Genomic DNA, 21,669 nt, shown 5'->3' on the forward strand with positions numbered 1-21,669 from the left:
CATGACATATAACGTGGCATTATAATGTGTTAAATATATAACACTCATCCGTTTGCTACTTGGTCACAAAAAGATAAAGTTATTGGTGGTTGGTTTGTAGTTTAAACTAGCATCACATCCGCATAACACCAGATACAAGGGTAAAAGAAGAATGACCTACAGAGAAGGCATAGGGTCTGATAGTGAAGAGCAGAATTAGTTGATTTCGCAGGAAGTAGCATCAATGGAAGAAATAAAGTCATAAAAACATATGGTGGAGATCTACCAAGCTTGGTTGAATGGACAAGCCCCGCCTTCTTCAATCCCTGGACTTTCAACTTCAAATGATCCAAATTCTAACCTAGCTCAAACTAGTGATCCATTTTACCCACCAGGATTTGGCCTATTTGTTAATATGTCTGGATTTGCTGATACTTCTACCATGCGCCCAACAAATTCATCTGTCGTAAATAACCCACTTTTTACTTCTGTTTTGCCAGCTACTGCGGGTACTCAACCAACAGTACCGAATAATATGGGAAAACCAAATCATGATATGTTATATCCTCCTGAAATGACTTTCAAATCCCAAAATCTACCTTATCATGTTCATCAACACGATACACCTATCGTGATTGAGAAGATTTCCAAGAATAAGGAACATGAGGAGATGGCTAGAAAAGTTAGAAGTCTAGAGTAGAGTATGAGAAATATGCAAGGATTAGGTAGACCAAAAAGTTTCTCATACAAGGATTTATGTATGTTTCCTGATGTCCATTTTCCGATAGGGTTCAAAATGCTAAAAATTGACAAATATGAAGGACACGGCGATCCTGTAGCTCATTTGAAAAAGTTTTGCAATCAATTAAGGGGAGCAGGAGGAAAAGAAGAATTATTGATGGCTTACTTTGGAGAAAGACTTACAGGGATAGCTTCTAAATGGTTCATCGATCAAGACATTTCCCGTTGGCACGTATGGGATGACATGGCTCGAGATTTCGTTCAACAATTTTAATATAACATTGACATAGTGCCAGATCGTACTATGCTTGCCAACATGAGAAAAAAATGACCGAAAGTTTTTGAGAATATGACGTCAGATGGAGAGAGCAGGCTTCAAGATTCAGACCATTAATAAAAGAATCTGAAATGATTGATATTTTTCTGTAAGCACAAGAACCTGATTATTTTCATCATTTGCTCTCTACTATCGGAAGCACATTTGCTAAAGTTATCAAAGTTAAAGAGATGGTAGAAAACGGAATCAAATCAGGAAAGATCATCAGCCAGACCTCTTTGAAAGCAACAACACAGGCAATTTAAAGTGGTGCAGGAAGTTTCGGGGGAAAGAAAATAAAAGAGGATGTAGCAACTGTCGTGGTAGGTCCACGAAAAAATTGGAGAGGTGCGCGTCAACCATACGCACAGAATCCATTATATTTCATTCCATCCCCTCAATATCCTATTTACAATACACAACCATATGCTCGGGCTCCTTCTTACCCGCAGTGGCATGCACCAGTAATGCAAAATCATCCAATGGCCTCACAAGTTCAAAGAGGCCCTCTGAGGTCTAATTTTTGGCCTAGAGTAGAATTCAAAAGGGATAACATGGTAAAAGATAATTTCACTCCTATTGGAATATCTTACACCAGTTTATTTCATAGGCTGAGAAAAATGAATGTTCTAAATCCAATTGAGAGAAGGATCCTGAATCCTTCTCCAAAGAATTCAGACTATTCTAGAAGATGTGAATACTGTTTTGATGTCCCAGGGCACGAAATACAGAAGTATTGGTATCTGAAAAGAGCCATTCAAGAGTTGATTAATACCCAAAAGATTATGGTAGAAAGTCCAGGTGCTCCAAATGTCAATCAAAATCCGCTGCCAGATCATAATGAAACAAATATGCTCGAAGTGATACTCAGCGGTGAAGATGCTACGATTTTCTTTAAGCCGATCATTAAAATTAAAATTGATTCAGAAAAATCAGCAAATACTGTAGATTTGACAAAAGAAAAGCCTACAGAAGTGGAGGTGGTGATAGCAAAACCCAAATCATCGAATGCTTCCTTGGTGATGGGGAAAGAGATTTCAGAAAATATTGGATCAAGTCAAATAAAGCCGAAACTCATTAATCTCGAAAGATCCAATAAGCCTCTCTTAATCATAAAAGGAGCTCCCGTAGCTCCTATTGTTATTAAACCAGTGTCACAGCTGCCTATGGTTGATACCAAAATAGTCCCTTGGAATTATGATCGCGTTGTGGTGATGCACAAGGGAAAAGAAGTGACTGAAGATGTAGATGAAGTGGGGGGATTAACTCGATCTGGAAGATATTATGCTCCAGTAGAGTTAAGAAAGAATAAATAAGGCGGTGAAGAAAGAAGGACGTTCAAGAAACCTGTTACTGATGAAGACGCTAAAGAATTTTTAAAGAAAATAAAATTGCCAGAATATTCTGTTATAGACCAGTTGAAGAAGACACTAGCACAGATTTCATTGTTATCTTTATTGAAACATTCAGAGGAACACCGCATGGCTATAATGAGGATTCTTAATGAAACATGTGTTCCCAGTGAGATTAAAGTGAATCAACTGGAAAAAGTTGTTGAAAGGATCCTTGAAGCAAATAAGATTACTTTCTCAAATGATGAATTGCCTGTGGAAGGTACCAGACATAATAAGGGTCTCTACATTATTGTAAAATATGAGCACTCCATCATCACTCGAGTGTTAATTGATGGAGGATCAGGTGCTAATATTTTTCCTATGTCAACTTTACAAAAGTAGAATGTTAATATGGAGAGAATTCGACTTAACAATGTATGCATCAAGGGTTTTGACGGATAAAAAACTGATGCCCTTGGTAAAATAGAACTCATATTGACAATTGGGCTTGTAGATTTTGCTATGGATTTCCAAGTGCTGAACATTGATGCTTCATATAATATATTATTGGGAAGGCCATAGATTCATAGGGCTAAAGCAATTGCATCAACGTTGCATTAAATGGTCAAATTCAAATATGATAGGAAAGAGATAGTTGTTCATGGTGAAGGAGACTTATCCATGTATAAAGACTACTCCGTTTTCTCCATCGAAGCAGATACTGCCAATGTGTTAATTCATCAAGCTTTTGAGGTAGTGGTTGTTACGCATATCCTCGAGGGTAATCTCATCGCAAGACCACAATTATCCTCAGCATTTGTTATGGTAGTGAATGAAATATTGAAGTATGGTTTCGAACAAGGAAAAGGTCTAGGGATGTTTTTGCAAGGCATTGTTCATCTGGTAAACCTCTATGAGAACTTTAGTACTTTTGGTCTGGGATACAAGCCTACTGCTGAAGATATAGAGAAGGCTAAAAAGCGTAAGAAAGAGTCGTGGTCACTTACCAAGCCGATACCGTCACTTCACGAGTCTTTCATCAAATTCAGTGTTGTTGGATCTTCCAAGTTACCTGCTGCAGAATCAATGAATGATGATGATACAGAGTTGAGTGACCTTTTTCAGAATATGTTCATTGAAGCTGATATGGTTGAAATTGGAGAAGGTACCAGCAATGCAGATGTGCAGTTTGTCGTCCCTGATATCCATAAAGGAGTCTTGGTAGTTTGTTTGTTTTTCTTACAATCTTAGTGGTTTGTTTGTTTTTACCCCTGTAATTTAAATCATTCTAGGATTGTAATTCAGAACTTTAAATCTGGTATTATAGGTTAAAACTCTTTCTATCTATGTTTCTAATAAAGCGTAGTGTCCCTTCGTTTTATTTTCAGTTGATTTTTATTTATTTATTTTCTATCATACAGTTCTTTCTATGCCGATTCTAATGATATGACATGCATGAAGAATTGTCAACCAGATTTAAAAACCTAATCTAATTTTGAAATAATGAATAAGGAGGTTGAATACGATGAAGAGGAAATATTTGAGGATATAAGCAAAGATTTCAAACAGTTTGAGAATAAGACAAATCCCAATTTGGAAGAAACTAAGCCGATCAATTTAGGAGATCATGGAAATATTAGGGAGACTAAGATAAGTGTACATGTTCAACCACAACAAGAGAAAGCTATAATTAAAGCTTTGCATGAGTATAAAGACATATTTGTGTGGTCTTATGATGATATGCTCGGTTTGAGCACGAATTTGGTAGTTCACAAGTTGCTAATTGATCCTATTTTTCCTCCTGTCAAACAGAAGATAAGAAAGCTCAAAATTGACATGAGTTTAAAAATTAAAGAGGAAATCATGAAGCAAATTGAGGCTAAAGTCATTCGAGTGGCCCAGTATCTTACTTGGTTGGCGAATATTGTCCCTGTTCCAAAGAAAGACGGCAAAGTTCAGATGTGTGTTGATTATCGTGATCTAAATAAGGCAAGTCTGAAAGATAATTTTCCACTTCCCAATATCCATATTTTGTTGGACAATTGTGCCAAACATGATCTGGCGTCTTTTGTGGATTGTTAAGCGGGGTATCACCAGATCATTATGGATCCAGAAGATGCAGAAAAGACATCATTTATTACGCCATAGGGGACATATTGTTATCGAGTCATGCCTTTTGGACTAAAGAATGCTGGGGCAACTTACATGAGGGCAATGACCACAATGTTTCATGACATGATGCACAATGATATTGAAGTTTATGTAGATGATGTGATCATTAAGTCAAGAGAGCAATCTGATCATGTCAAAGATTTGAGAAAATTCTTTGAAAGGCTTCAGAGGTATGATCTCAAATTTAACCCAGCAAAATGTGTATTTGGAGTTCCATCAGGAAAACTCTTAGGTTTTATAGTCAGTCGATGTGGCATTGAGTTAGATCCTTTAAAAATAAAAGCTATTCAAGATTTGCCTCCACCAAAAAATAAAACAAAGGTGATGAGCTTACTTTGAAGGTTGAATTATATCAGTAGATTCATTGTTCAGCTTACAACAACCTGTAAGCCAATGTTCAAGTTATTGAAAAAGAATGCTAAAGTTGAATGGATTGAAGAATGTCAAGAGGCATTTGACAAAATTAAGAGATACTTGTCGAATCGGCCTATTTTGGTTCCTCCAGAGCCAGGCAGACCCTTGATATTGTACATGTCTGTGTTAGACAATTCTTTTGGCTGTGTATTGGGCCAACATGATGTCATGGGCAGAAAAGAACAAGCCATCTACTACCTCAGCAAAAAGTTTACCACTTATGAGGCTAAGTATACTCTTCTTGAGAAGACATGCTGCGCCTTAACTTGGGTAGCCCAAAAGCTAAACATTACTTATCATCTTATACTACTTACCTTGTCTCTCGTATGGATCCTTTAAAGTACATTTTTCAGAAGCCTATGCCCACAGGCAGACTCACGAAATGGCAGATGTTGCTCACAGAGTTTGATATTGTTTATGTGACACGAACTGCAATGAAAGCTCAAGCCTTGGAGGATCATTTGGCTGAAAATCCTATTGATGGGAAGTATGAGCCATTGAAGACTTATTTTCCAGATAAAGAGGTATTGTATGTTGATGAGTTTGTTTTTAAAGATTGTCATTCAGGCTGGAAGTTGTTCTTTGATGAAGCTATTAATGTAAAAGGAGTGGGGATAGGAGCAATTCTTATTTCTGAATCAGGACAATATTATCCTATAATAGCCCAACTTTGATTCTACTGTACCAATAATATGGTAGAATACGAAGCTTGCATTTTGGGATTGAGATTAGCCATTGACATGGGGATTCAAGAACTGTTGGTATTGGGAGATTCAGATTTATTAGTCCACCAAATCCAAGGAGATTGAGAGACTCGTGATTCAAAACTCTTACCATATAGAGGTTGTTTGCAAGATCTTTGTCAACAATTTGTATCAATAAAGTTCAAACACATTCCCAAAGCTCATAATGAGATTGCTGATGCTTTGGCAACCTTATCTTTGATGCTTCAACATCCCGACAAAACTTATATTGACCCTTTGCATATATAGATTTATGATCAACATGCATATTGCAATGTGGTTGAGGAAGAACTTGATGGGGAGCCGTGGTTCCATGATATCAAAGAGTATATTCAGACTGGAAAATATCCTATACATGCCGATGATAATCAAAAGAGAACCATTCGATGTTTGTCTAGTGGATTTTTCTAAGTGGAGGAATCTTGTATAAAAGGACTCCTGATTTGGGACTTCTGAGGTGTGTAGATGCTAAAGAAGCTTCAAAAATCATGACTGAAGTACATTCTGGGATTTGTGGACCACACATGAGTGGGTATGTTTTGACAAAGAAAATACTCTGAGCAAGTTATTATTGGCTCACCATGGAGCGATATTCTATCAATTTCATTCGTAAATGTCATGAATGCCAGGTACATGGAGACTTGATACATTCCCCTCCATCTGAGTTGCATACAATGACTGCTCCATGGCCTTTTATGGCTTGGGGAATAGACGTAATTGGACCAATTGAACCAAAAGCTTCAAATTGACATAGGTTCATCTTGGTAGCTATTGATTATTTCATGAAGTGGGTGGAAGCAGCGACTTTTAAGTCAGTGACCAAGAAAGTGGTGGTTGATTTTATTCACTCCAATATCATTTGTCGGTTTGGCATTCCAAAGATAATTGTCATGGATAATGCTGCGAATCTCAATAGTCATCTGATGCAAGAAGTGTGCCAGCAATTTAAGATTATGCATCAAAATTCAACTCCTTATCTTTCAAAAGTGAATGGAGTTGTAGAAGCTGCCAACAAGAACTTAAAGAAAATAATCCGTAAGATGGTGCAGGGTTCCCAATAATGGCATGAAAAGTTACCTTTTGCTTTGTTGGGTTATCGTACTACAGTTCGGACTTCAATTGGTGCAACTCCTTACTTGTTAGTGTATGGAACTGAAGCAGTTATACCTACAGAGATTGAAATTCCATCTCTTCGAGTAGTTGTAGAAGCTGAAATTATTGAGGACCAATGGGTTAAGACTCGTTTGGAGCAATTAAGCTTGATAGATGAAAAATGTTTGACGTCAGTATGTCATGGACAACTGTACCAGAAGAGAATGACACGAGCATATAACAAAAAGGTGCGTCATAGACATTTTGAAGTTGGTCAGTTGGTACTAAGACGCATCTTACCTCATCAGATTAAAGACAAAGGCAAATTTTCTCCTAATTGTCATGGATTATTCATGGTGAAGAAAGTGTTACCTAATGGCGCATTATATTTGACTGATGTAGAAGGCAAAATGGAAGGAATGTCGGTCAATGTTGATGCAGTTAAAAGATATTATGTATGATATTCATGTACAATTATGTTATGTATGTTTTGTACTTACATTTTTAAGGATTTGAAATAATGAAAGCATTTTGTTCTACTATCCGAATAATATATCAACCTTCCTTACCCCTTTGAGTTTTTTTTTTCGTACCCCTCTTTTGGAATCAAATTAAAGTTAGAAAATTAAAAAAAAAGTTGATTTTTTTTTTTTAAAAAAAGAAATCAATCAAAAATTCAAAATCAAACAAAAGAATGGTGTTTCCTGAACTACGTCTGACTTGATTCTTGCTATGATAAGATACGTAGGCAGCCCTACTCCGGGGTTCGGTCTAACCAGAAGAAAATTCAAATTACCCAGAGTGAAATGAAACTGGGGCAAAAATTTATTTTCTTAAAAGAATCGATTCCAAAAGTTGTATGTTTCACCCAATGTTATATAAATTTTTGAGCCTCATGCCGACCTTTCTTTCTAACCCTATCCAAAAGCCAAGTTATAACCAAAGAAAGACCTTCGAATCAATCTTTGAGAATGTCAAGGCTAAACATGTTATGAGTGCATGACATTTCATATTTTGGGTGTTTATTTAAAAAAATGAAAAAATGAAAATAAGAGAGTCTTATTGGTGAAAACCCTTTCGGGCATCATAAGACGACTATGAGCTGAGACAGAAATGAAAAGGAGATAGGCCGTTGGCAAAAACCCATTGAGGTGCCACTAGCTGAAGAAAGGTTGTTATCAAGAACGAACAAGTTCAAGATTGGCTTAATTTCAAGCTCAATAAGTGGACAAAAGTTGTAATGATTGGTGTGGGTAGATCTGGTTGTTTGATTCAAAATGCATGTCATAATCACCAGAATCAATTTCCACATTCAGATAAGTTTTCTCTTTGTTTTGAAAAAGAGATGCCTATTGTATTTTTCTTTTTTTTTTATTTTATTTTTTTATTTTTTGTGTCTTTGTCATCAAACAAAAATTTTTTGTTGTCTTTTGAGTCAAATTCACGTCAGGTCGAGTGAGAAAGGACTCCAAACTCACTACCAACTCCTTTAAGGGTATAAAGCAAAACAAAGGGTTGATGCACAGAGATAACGTTTCAAAGTAAAAGTAAAGTACTCAATATGATTGTGATTTGACCATTTTAAGCTCGTGAAAATCTAAAGGATGTATTGGAAGCTAAACTCAGAAACATTATACAACAGAAATATGATTTGAGTTGAGGATCTCAGTAGTCAGAATTCTGTGTCAGAAGTATGACAATTCAATGAATATTATCATGGATTGGAAAAGAGTTGAGCATGGCAAGTGCGAGAGCGGCCACTTCAAAAGCCAAATGCCACAAACCAACCACCACATGTTTTAAAAACTCACAATTTTTCTTTGTTTGGAACAGAGATGAAATAATTGTTTTCAGATAAAGGATGCGATTTCACACTTCTCTCAATGCAAGAAGCATGGTTACAGCATCCGATGCTGGATTTTGGTCACGGTAAACTTTATTTTTTGTGAGATATATTAAGATCCAGTGACACATAAATTTTTCCAAACTAGGGCAAAAATTTTGTGTGTTGTATGGGAATTTATTTTTTGTTCAGGACCCTCCTAAAGAATGGGACAGGACCCTCCTAAAGAATGAGAATTTATTTTATGCTCAGGATCCACCTGAAGAATGGAAATTTATTTTATGCTCAGGACCCTCCTGAAGAATGGGACAGGACTCTCCTGAAGAATGGGAGTTTATTTTTATGCTCAGGACCCTCCTGAAGAATGGAAATTTATTTTATATTCAGGACCCTCCTGAAGAATGGGATGTTATTTTTCTGTTTTACTATTTACTTTGAGTCCAGGAGCCCGCCTGAAGAACAGGGTGAAGAAATTGCAAATTCAGGAGCCCGCCTAAAGAACAGGGTGAAGAAATTACAAATTCAGGAGCCCGCCTAAAGAACAGGGTGAAGAAAAGAAAGTCCAAGAGCCCACCTGAAGAAAAGGGTGAAGAAAAGAAAGTTCAGGAGCCCGCCTGAAGAACAGGGTGAAGAAAAAGGAAGTCCAGGAGCCCGCCTGAAGAACAGGGTGAATTTTCAAGTTCAATTCATGAAAATTCAAATCAAGATTCTAGAGATTGCAATTTTCATTTATAATTTTTCATTTTTTATTAGTCATTTGAATGTAAAAGGCAGAAGTTGTTAACCGAAAACTCGACGGAATCTCACTCGACTTTAACTTCTTCTTTTTTCTCTCACCAAATTATCTTTGAACTACTCGTGACCTGATTTCCTTATAACCTGGGATAGGTAGGACGTTCAAAAACAGGACTCGGTCATATTTTTCTTTTATTTTATTTTTCTTTTTTATTTTTATCTTTACCTTTCAAATAATTGGAGATTCAAAAATCATATCTTGTCTACTTCTTTGTATGAAAACTCTTCGACATTTCACACAAAGAGGGGCAAAAATGTAGACACATGATTTTTTATCTTCCCTCAATTTTAAATATTTATATTATTTTAATTATTTTTTTATTTTTTAATAAATTTTTAATAAAAATAAATAATTAAATAAATTTAAATTCAAGATATTTTAATTTTTATTCTAATTTTAAAAATAATATTAAAAAATTAATTCAAAAAATATTTTTTTTTATAAATTTAATAAATAAATTAGTTGTTTTAATACTATTTTAATGTATTTAAATTTTTCTATTTATAAATTATTATTATATTTTATTAAATATAAAACTAAGTAATTATTATATTTATTATTGTTATTATTTCATTTATTTATTTTTATTTATTTATTATTATTATTATTAACTTTATTTATTATTATTCTTTTATATAAAATAATATTAATAATTTGAATTTTAAATACTATCTCCCTTATCTGTTGATGAAATTTCCTCCTAAAAAAAATAACTGTTCCCGCTCCTAATCCTTTATTTAAGGATTCTATCTACGTACATTGGCATTCATCTGGAGACAGAAATAAAAAGAGTGAAAAAAAAAAAAGCAGAGAAAAAATTTCAGAAAACCAAAAAAGAGAGGAAAAGAGTAGAAAAGTGAAGTTGAAATTGAATTCATTTTTGTCGAGTTTTCAATGACGATTGTTTACTGCTTCTGCATTACTCTGTTTAAATTAATCATAGGTTCTTATTCTAACTTGAATCATCTTATGTTATAAAGTTTATAGATGAAAAATATGAATGAAAATATCAAGTGATTCATGTATTATGAATGGTTGATTGATGAAATGAATCTTTATTACTATATGTTATGTGATTAAAATTCGGTATGTTGATACTATGTGATTTTAATCAAAACGAAAGAGAATAGCAGAGAATGAAAAATAAGCATGTTTCAATTTCATACTGTTATCTGCATATACACGTTTACGCATACACTTGCCAATAATACACACATCCATCTTCCCCATTTTCCTCAATATTTTTTATTGACCAACGAAGATTTCAATACACTACACAGACTCTTAAAAACATCACAAATGCACCATCACTCTCACAATTAAAGAGGGATATTTCATAACACACATATAGACCCCCGATTTTCCATTGAAACCAGTGAATACACACTACATCGGAAGCAGTAAAGAGAGGATCGTGAGAGAAAGAGAGAAAAAATCACTAGAAGAAAGAAAAATGGAGAGCAAAATTTGTGAGTTTTGAACTTCCTGGCGAGAAACTTGTCGGAAACCCGCCGGAAAACTCCAAAATATGGCAATCAATCTCGTCTCTCTCTGGATCTACCAAAAATCGCTCACTCTCTTCACCTCTCCCTTTTTTCCAGCGAACCAACTCGCCAGAAATCGAACCTTCGCCACCGAAAAAACCAACAACCACCGCGGTTCCGCCCTCTTTCTCCTGCCACCGCCACCCCTTCCCCTCTTTCCCACGCGCCGGCGTCATCCCCTTTCTCCCTTTTCCGGCTCCGTTCCCTTTTCAACCACCATTGCCGCTCCAAAAATCGGCGACCTATTGTCGCCGATAACCCAAAAACCACTCCCCTTCAGGCCGGTTTTGACGTCACTGCTTCACTATCGACAAGCAGTCGCCGTCTCTCCATCTAGTTGTTGTTAGTTGTTGATTACCGTTGTTTTTTTTATTCTTTTCTATTGCCACAGATGTAAGGTTAGAGAGAGAAAATTGATTATTGAATGGGCATGTAAGTAAAGAGAATTTTTTATATATACATTTATTAAATACTAAGTGTCCATATGTTAATATAATACAAAAATTATTTTATTTAATAATTAGTTTTAAAATATAAACAAATTCGATACTAATAAAATTTATTATTATTTATATTATATTTTACTTGAAGTAAGATATTGTATATTTTAAATTGTCTATTTATTTATTTATTTTCAAGAATTTGTGTTCGGATCATATTACGGGAATTTTCGTATTTGATTTATCTTATAATATATGATTTAAGTTTCATTTAATTTAAAGGAAATAAAATCTGGGGATTATAATAAATTAGAAATAATATAGTTAGTTCTGAGTATTTATATTATTATTATTATTATTATTATTATTATTATTATTATTATTATCATTGTTATTATTATTATTATTATTGTTATTGTTATTAGTATTTGTTATTATTAATAAATTTAGATATTTGATTTTTGTTAAATTCATTAATCACTTAATTATTTTCTTGAAAGTCAAGACGTATTTCAAATAGATACGCCTTTTAATATTAAACACATTTGTTGAATACATTTAACATATTTTATCTCAATTAAGAATACGGCATACGCATCTTTCCGAAGCATTTAAAATTCAAGGATGTAAAAATACACCTTGGTAAATATATATATATCGAGGGTGATATATATATATATATATATATATATATATATATATATTTTAATTAACTTGACAATTATTTTTAATTTTCACCAATTTATTTAACATAAGAGGTGTAAACATTCATTTTTGATATAATTAAAAATGAGCGAACTAAGGCCTACTAACATAATCTATCAAAATAGTTTAAGTTAAGATAAGTCAATAAAAGCGACTGTGCTAGAACCACGGGACTCGAGGGGTGCCTCACACCTTCCCTCGGTCAACAGAATTCTTTACCTTGTCTTCTATTTTCGCAGACCATAACAAAGAGTCATTTCCTTTTGATTAGGGATTCAAAAAGGTGACTTGGAACACCATAACTCAATTCCAAGTGACGACTCTGTAAATAAAATAATCCCTATTCAATATCGTCACTTTAATTGGAAAAACCCTTTGACCTCAACCTTCGGGCGAAAAAGGGGTGTGACAGTCAATGTCACCAATCCTTCATTCAAGACTTAAAAAACACATTTCCTTCAATTTTCTCAAGTAATTAGGGGTAAAATTATTGGGATTTATTAAATTTTACTTAAAACAGAACAACAATAATAATAACTACATCAGTTTCAAATAAATTGGATCAATTATATAAACTCACTTTTTTATTTAGTTCATTTCGTATCGTCCTCCTATATATGAAATAAAATAAATAATAGTAGTTCTAACAAATGTAAAATTTATCCTCAACTAGTAAGTATCGCGTTTCATTATACACTATTTTTAGAATAAGTGCTTTTGATATATGATTTTAGTTTTACCCCATGTTTCCCTTTTAACACCTTTCGTAACCATAATTTTATACCTACATATCCGTGCATTTGTAAGTCGATGCAAAAACATGTCTAATATATCATCTCAAGTGACATTCTCCTGAATGGCGGGGTTTATCAAAAACAGTCTCTCTATCTCATTTTTGAGGTTATGGTATTGATTGCATACACTTATCCTCTTCAGACTCCATTTGGTGGGGAATATACCGGATATGTTGTTGTTGTTTACCTTCTCCTGAATGCATGTTACTTGCTCCTGCTGGTGAATATGGTCATTTTTATATTATTTTATCTGATATGACATTACAACCATTTAGCATCTTGTGGGTAAGTTGGACTTTGACAATCCAACATTCACTATCATATAACCTTATCGGTCTTATAACTCATGTCCTACAAAATTTATCTTTTACCTTGGTAGCATTCTTCTGTCACATAAAACTCCAGGAGCACTTGTCTATTGAAGATCAACGGTTTTCAAGTAAAGAACAATATTAACTTTTTTAAGCCCTATACTAAGGATGATTTTTTCAAGTTCTAACTAAGACTATACTAAGGTAGTCTTCTCTCAAGAGAGAGGATTTCAAGTGTTTCAATCTTTCATATTTCATAAAACTAAAGAGAAAAGACCTAATAAGAGACTATATATAACCTAGCTTATTACATAGTATAATGGACCAAAATACCCTTAATGAAAGGGAAGGTCATGGATTGTTTCTTTAACATGTGCAATCCCCAAAATACCTTTAATGAAGGGTGCTTCAAAATCATGGGGTCACGCTTCATAACTTGTAGTCTCGAATTGGCATCAAATGTAAGTCCCCACGCAATCTTCCACACACGGATTTGTTTAATGACATGCCCAAAAGGGTCCTCCATGCATGTTCTCGTATCCTCGAGGTGACCAAGTCTTGAGCCTCTATGTGTTGGCCTCTAAAGATGTCATCGAAAGATAAGATGGTTATTTGTCCTGTATCACAAAGTCACTCTAATATGACAAAATATAATTCTTAATTTTTCTGTGATAATTCGTTTTTGTGGATTTTTCACTACAGAAAACCAGTTTAGGATTTTTATTGACATTAGATTTAATTTTTTTAAAATTTTTTATATATTATGTCAGTTAGTCGTTAAATTTTTTCGTTGTTCACATATTTTACAAATAAAAATAGAAAAGAGGGAGCACTCCCCCGTTTTTATAATTTTTTCATTTTTGCGGATTTTAATTTTATAATATAAATTTTTATATATTATGTAAGTCACTCCCCCATTTTTTTTTTATGGATGATTTATTAAAAAAAAAAAAGAATTTTGCATCTTCTAGCAAGGCAGAAAGAAAAAAATATTTTAAGGTATCTAAATCAAAAAGGGGAGCAATGAAGTTGGCAATGATTACGAGATTTTTTTGTATATATTCTCATGAAACAGAATTGTTGATCAATATACATTTTTGTTTCAATAGATGTAGATACGTATACTCTTTTTTTTTTTGTAGAATAATGCATGCATATATATATACAGAGTTAGAGTGTATGTATGTATATACAGTTTGTACTTTTGATATATGTATATACAATTTACATATATGTATATACAGTTAACTTTCACATATACATTTTGAAGAATAATACATATGCAGATATATACAGTTTTAGAGTGCATATATGTATATACATTCAAATTTGTTATTATGTAAAACATTCAAATTTGTATATATAGATATACAAATAATAAACATATATGTATATGTTTATTTCGTTTGCATATATGTATATACAGATATACAAACAACAGATATACAAATATGTATATTTCATTTGCATGTATATTTCGTTTACAAACAACATTCAAATTTGTATATACAGATATACAAACAACAGATATTTAATAATAAACAACAATTTTGATTTGAATATATGTATATTTCGTTTACAAACAACATTCAAATTTGTATATACAGATATACAAATAACAGGTATACAAATAATAAACAACAGTTTTGATTTGAATATATGTATACTTCATTTGCATATATGTATATATAGATATACAAACAACAGATATACAAATATCAAATTTATGTAAACTAATATACAGATATACAAACAATAGATATACAAATAATAAAAACAATCTTTGTAACCTTTAAAACAAACATACAAATACAATTATACACTTATGTTAACAGATATACAGAAATTCAAATATACTATTAATAGATATACATAAAAAAATATTAAAAGACTGTCAATATGTATATTTTGAAATATACAGTAGAATAATGAATGAATATATCACACAAATTGCAATTACAAATGAAATTTAGAAAGAAAAAAAAAACTAACACAAACAAGGATTATAACCTTTTAACAAACTTCTGTGAAAACAAATTCAAAATTCCAAAAATAAAAATTGAAACACAAAATTACAATTGAAGTTATTGTATACAAAAATAATAGTAATTACAAAATTGACAATTTGAAAGTGTTTTGAAGTTTATATTGTGCATTCAATTTCGAAAATCTAATTCAAACCAATAATAAAATCGATTTTCATTATGTTGAAATTGAATCGATTTTTATTGCGTATTAGATTCAAAAAAGGATTTCAGTAAATAAATTCAAGTAAAAAAATAATTTGCGTAAATCATATATACCAGAATTTTGTATGCACGAATTACCAACTTTCTCCTGTAGATCACAATTTTTTTAAAAAAAAAAATTATCAACTTTTGAGGGAGTAATTAACGCATAAATTCATATTTATTGATCTGTTATATCAAAGAAATAAATGAAAAGTTGGAGAAGATTAAAGATATTTATTACATTAAAATTTCCTTTTTTATCTCTTTTTGTTGTTATGAGTTTTTCCTTCTTTTTTGTATATATATACATAAAACTGTCATTTATTTTATCTATGAATTGTTAATATGAAATTTAGACTAGCCAGTTAGTTATAGATACTCTAATTAGAGTATACTTGAACTTTTGCCAAATATGAATTAGGATACGTAACTTCAACTCAAAAGCTAGGTGTAATAGTCAAAGGGTTTAGATATTACAGCTAAGTATACTTGAATTTTTGCCAAATATGAATTAGGATACGTAACTTCAACTCAAAAGCTAGGTGTAATAGTCAAAGGGTTTAGATATTACAGCTAAAGTCTTCACATCAAATTCTACTCTCTTGAAACTTCAATATGGGATGTAAATTATACAATGTACATATATTATATATACAACAAATTGTTTATTTTAAATACACTTTGTACAATATATTGAGTGTAATTATACTCAGTCTTGTTGATGAGTTTACATTTATTCAAAGTAGCAAGTAGTATACAAGAGATAATATTATATCCGGGATGTTTGCATAGAGTACTCAATATGTAATCTCACAAATTAAATTTGAGGAAGGTAAAAGGTACGCAAACTTTACTTGTGCCTTATAGAGATGGAGCTACTACATATAACAAATTCGAAAAAAAAAAAAAGTGGTAAGTGTTTGCACAACTACTAGTACAACTCATAATAAGAAGCTACTAAGCAAAGGGGAGTTTTCTTGTGCATAGTAAGCCCCAAAGCTTCTTCCATATCAAGGTCCTTCGCTTTCATTCCTTCAGGAAGTGACCATTCATAATGAAATAATAAATTAGCAATGGCAAGCTCAACAAGTGGTATAGAAAAATTAATTCCTGGACACCCTCTTCTTCCTGCTCCAAATGGCAAAAACTCGAAATTTTGTCCTCTATAATCAATCTCCTTATTCAAGAATCTCTCTGGCAAAAACGTCAAGGGATCTTCCCAGTATTTTGGATCGGTCATAATTGCTGTCGCGTTGATGAGGATTCTTGTATTTGCTGGGACTTCGTAGTCCATTATTTTGCAACTAGAAATTGTTACTCGAGGTACTAGTAATGGGGCTGGTGGATGAAGTCTAAGAGTTTCTTTGATGATCAATTTCAAGTATTCGAGTTTGTAAAGATCAGTTTCTTGGACCTTGTGTTTTCCCTTAGCAACTTGTCTTACTTCTTGTTGAGCTTTTTTCATGATTCTTGGATTTAATATGAGTTCTGCCATGACCCATTCTATGGTTGTTGATGATGTATCTGTTCCCGCTATAAATATATCCTGTTCATGCATAATAATATTCAGTTTATAAATTAGAAGAAAAAATTATAGATTCAACAAGTTTTTTCAGTTATAAATTGAAAGCAAAAAACAACAAACATAATTTTAAAAGAGAATGGCCAAACAAAAGAAATATGGAGGCCTGAATTAGAAACTAGTCACTTCTATATACTAGTTTGACAAAAATAATGTCATACTCATACTATAGCTAGTTTTAACAAATTCAAGGTAATGAAAAACAAAGTAGTAAAATTAATAGCTAGATATTATAAAAATAATTTTTTTTTTTTTTAAAATGTAATATGGACCAGGCGTCGCATCAAATATTTCACGCAAGGGAGTAGGGAATCGACTAAACTCTTGCCGGCGCGAGCCAGTAATTACTACCCATTAAAATATCATTAGTTTTTTTCTACGGTTATATTACATGTAATCTATTTTATTTTCAAGACTATAAAGTTTTACTTTTGAATTACTTAGATCCTATAATTTTTTTCTATACCGTTGTATATATCATGTACAATATAAGTTAAATTCTTCGGAAAGAATTGATAATGATAAAGAACGTAACAAACTTACAGCAAGAAGGCCCTTGATGTGACTATCTTGGAGAGGAACATCTTGGTTTGGATCCTTTTGAATTCGAAGCAACACATCAACAAGATCTTCATCATCTCTTTGTTTAATCCAATTTCTTGAATCAACATGATCCTCTATTACTTTGTCATAGTACTTATCCAATTCTCTAAAATTCTTTTCCAGTCTTTTATCTAGCCCATTAACTTTGTTGATCCATGCCATGTTAGGAAAATAATCAGCAATATTAAATCCACCCAACAATTCTTGTGTTTCATAAAGAATTTCATGAAACATTTTCTCCCCATTATTTTCTCCTCCTCTTTCATTACTCCCTTTGCCAAAAGCCACACGACAAACAACATTATTCGATAAGGCTAGTGCCCCTGCACTTATGTTGATAGATGAGTTCAAAGAATTGCCAACTTGTTGAACCAAATGACTCACTTCCTCATCTCGAATTGATGAGAAACTTTGTACTCTCTTTGCGCTTAGCAACTCCAACACTAAGATTTTCCGAACCTCTCTCCAGTAATCACCTATTGAAGACATAATAGAGTCAATAAAACATATATTTTCCCACGATATAAGTTTTATATAAAAAAAAACGTATAATTCAACATAAGTTTAATTTATGTTATAAGAGGACATACAATTCAACATGATATTTGAGCAGTTATAGATCTTCAATATTTCAAAGTCTTGTACCCACACATGGGCAGATCTCAAAGTGAAGAAGGGGTGTCACGCCACCCGCAAACTCACCCATTAGAAACTGTCTCTCTCACACACACATACAGTACTCTTATGTGTGTGTATATATACATACATAAACATACGAGGTATCAAGGATAACGTTTATGATCAGAAATTAACAGTGTGGCACTAGACACCGGTAAATTCCAAATGTTAGATCTGTCTATATTGCCACTCATTGTTACAAACATTTGCCCATACAAAAGAAAAAATGAATCACAACCACACGTAAAGTAGTATGTAAAAGACATATATCATTAAATAAATAAAAACGTATTTTCTCTAACAGCTTACCGTAAGGTGCAAAAGATACGTTACAACAATTATAGCTAAGTTTTCTGGCAGCATATAAAGCAGGACGGCCAGCGAAAGCAACATCATGTGTTCTAAAGATCTCTTTGGCAACATCAGCTGAGGAGACAACCAGAGTTGGGATAGAACCTAATTGCAAGAAAATGAAATCACCATATTCATTTGAAAGTTTTTGAAGTGAACGATGAGGCAATTTTCCAAGTTGATGAAGGTTTCCTATAATAGGCAGTTTCTTAGGACTTGGAGGGAGCTTTTTTCCTTTGTTTTTCTTCTTTGTGAAAGAAAATACTATGAACAAAAAGAGAACGAAAGAAGATAACATCTCCGAGAAAAAAATGAAATTCATTTTGCTTGAGGTTTGACGTAGAGGGGGCAACCATCTTTCTTACTATTATAGATGAGGAAACAGCGGCCAATTTGGTATTTACTACCACAACTAGAAACTTCGAATTATATGGTTGGCCAAGTGAACCAACTCGCAGAGAGGATAAAAATTTTCAACTCCCATAATTTGTCTTGTTTGAACATAAAAGGGCGGTTTAGGTGGAAGCAAATTATTCGGGATTAATTATTTTACTCTCAAGATGAAATAAAATAATTTTATAATTTCAAAATAATTAATCATGAAATGAGTTTTTCTATGCATTTTACTTGAACTAAATGAATAAGTTCAACCTAAAATTAATTATTTCTTATCTCTAATTTCTTGTACCAAACGAGTATAAGATATTAAAAAAATACAAAGAACATATGATTTTTATAATATGAAATTGAAAGTTTAGTTAATATAACAAAAATACTTGTTAATGTCGTGATTTTGAATGTATCATATATTATATTTTTATTAAAAAATTTATTAATTATAAAAAAAAGGAACATTTTATTTGAAATAAACTAGTAAAAAGAAAAGAAAGATGGGAGCAATAAATACCTTAGCCGTCGATAAAGGATTTGGGAAGGTAATAGTATATTGTTTTAGGCCAAATCCATCGATAGTACCTTAAATTTATTCTGAAAATTCATTTAGACCCTTCAACTAAGATATGTATTTATCAAGTCCTTCAAGTGCTAAAATTGGTACCTATCAGGCACAAAATACTGATTTGGCAAAGAGAGTATGATACTTTTGCTTGGGCGCGTGAACAGTGAATTAAATAATATTTTTTTTTTTTAATTAAAAAACTTATATTTTACTTTTTAATTAAATAATATTAGGGACCTAATAGGTACAGGCCTTAATTTAGGGTCCTAAGTGAATTTTCGAGACAAATTTAAAGTTCTATCGATGGATTTGACCATTACTTTAATATGACAAAGCGATTAAACACCAGTGTAGAATTAAAAATTCAAGAAATGTGAAGCTTCCCTATAACACTTGTCTCGATCCCACATGAAGATTTTCGTTCTGTATTTTTTTAATAGCTAATCACTTGCATTAATTATTATTAAGTAGGGAATTGAAGCACCACAACTAATCTACATCCCAGCTAGAGCGGTAAATATAGGCTTGGCCCGTGAGGTTTGTCCAATCTAATCCTTTAATTAACTGTTGTTAGATTAAATTTTTTTCAATTCATTTAGAAGTGAGACTTATAAACCCAGCCTTATTAGGCCCGACCTCAGAGGCCAGCTCATGAATTGGGACATTAAAATTAATCATTAAATATTTTTAAATTGATCATTTATTTATTAGGAATTAGAATTTTATCAATCTTTTCTATCTAACTTCTTATTTTTTTATCCATTCTTTGGTTGATACTAATTTTTGAAAGTTCTTAATGTGTGTTTGAAATGATTGGTAAGCTACTTTTAATTGTTAACTTCAAAAAATTGTTTTTACTCATGGTGTTTAGTAGTTGTTGCCTTCGCTTAATGCAATATTTTGTTCTTTAAATTTAGGCTCCCTTCTGTTATAATCTTGCTTCTTTTTTATCGATACTTTGTGTATATCTATATTTATTATCTTAACCATATTAGAATTTTTCTATGAAATTTGTAGCTAATCAACATTTCTTTGTTTATTACCGTAAATGCAATGAACTAATTACAACTAAGGGATCGTTTGGTGTGAGGCATAAGGGATAAATAATCTGAGATAAAATGAAGGACTATTTTATTCCATGTTCGGTGTGAGGTATTAATTAGTATCAACATTATTTATCGCACCATTTACACCATAATGATGAGATAAATTATCCATATACATAATGAAATAACTAATTTCGAGATTAATTATCCCAGGATAACTCTTTCCCTACCTAATGACCCTTAAAGGTAATAGTAAGATGCCTATAATATGCTAAAAACTAGTAGAGGACAAATTAAAGTGAAATCATAAAAGTTGGTGATAATCTAGTACTTACAATATTTTCATTTATCATGTTTCAGGTTGCTTTTATTTTTTCTGAAGGATCAACTCACCCCAACTTACGGCCCGCTTAGAACTAGGTTGGACCACTATTTTAAAGGCCATTTAATTAAAAGGACTAGCCCGTTCTAGCCCATTTAATTCCCTAACCCGCTAGGATTAGGTTGGGCCAACCCATTTTGTCAGCTCTAATCCCAGCTTTTTGTTATAATTCAAGTTTCACCAATACAAGAAGTCCTATTTGAACTCTACAAAAGGATAAAATAATCAAGATGTTAGTTGTTGCAACACTTCTTGCATCTTCTTAGAGGATCTAGCATTACAAGTGCATGCTAATTCTTTAGCCAGGCTCTCTGGATTTCTCTCCTTATGATTGAAAATTCTATTGTTTCTTTCCATCCACAAGGCATGAAGATGTATGTTCAGTTTATACTACTATGTATTTTCAAGATTCCAGTTTGGACCAACTTCCCATTGGTCTGTTTCCATATCCATTCTCGCTCTGTTTTTTTTTTTTTTTTCCATTTGTGACTCTAGTTGCCTTCTCTCCAACCATTGTAAGATCCTTACCCACAGGCCTTGAAATATTGTGCAAGTTAAGGTTAACGGATGAATTAGTTGACTTGGTTTTGGGTTTTTGTGGGGTGGGGAGTTGT

The 21,669-nt window shown here is 32.5% G+C and overlaps 1 protein-coding gene across 1 annotated transcript; it reads right to left on the reverse strand.

Moving 5' to 3' along the window:
* Positions 1 to 16,163: 16,163 nt before the first annotated feature.
* LOC107874621 (cytochrome P450 71A9) lies at positions 16,164 to 19,025 on the reverse strand. Its single transcript, XM_016721383.2, has 3 exons — positions 18,628 to 19,025; positions 17,581 to 18,116; positions 16,164 to 17,001 (listed from the first exon to the last, which is right to left on the reverse strand). Exons 1-3 carry the CDS (start codon positions 18,989 to 18,991, stop codon positions 16,387 to 16,389), a joined length of 1,515 nt encoding a protein of 504 aa, XP_016576869.2. The 5' UTR covers positions 18,992 to 19,025; the 3' UTR covers positions 16,164 to 16,386.
* Positions 19,026 to 21,669: the final 2,644 nt, after the last annotated feature.

This window comes from Capsicum annuum, chromosome 6 (assembly GCF_002878395.1).
Source record: "Capsicum annuum cultivar UCD-10X-F1 chromosome 6, UCD10Xv1.1, whole genome shotgun sequence".
NCBI lineage: Eukaryota > Viridiplantae > Streptophyta > Magnoliopsida > Solanales > Solanaceae > Capsicum > Capsicum annuum.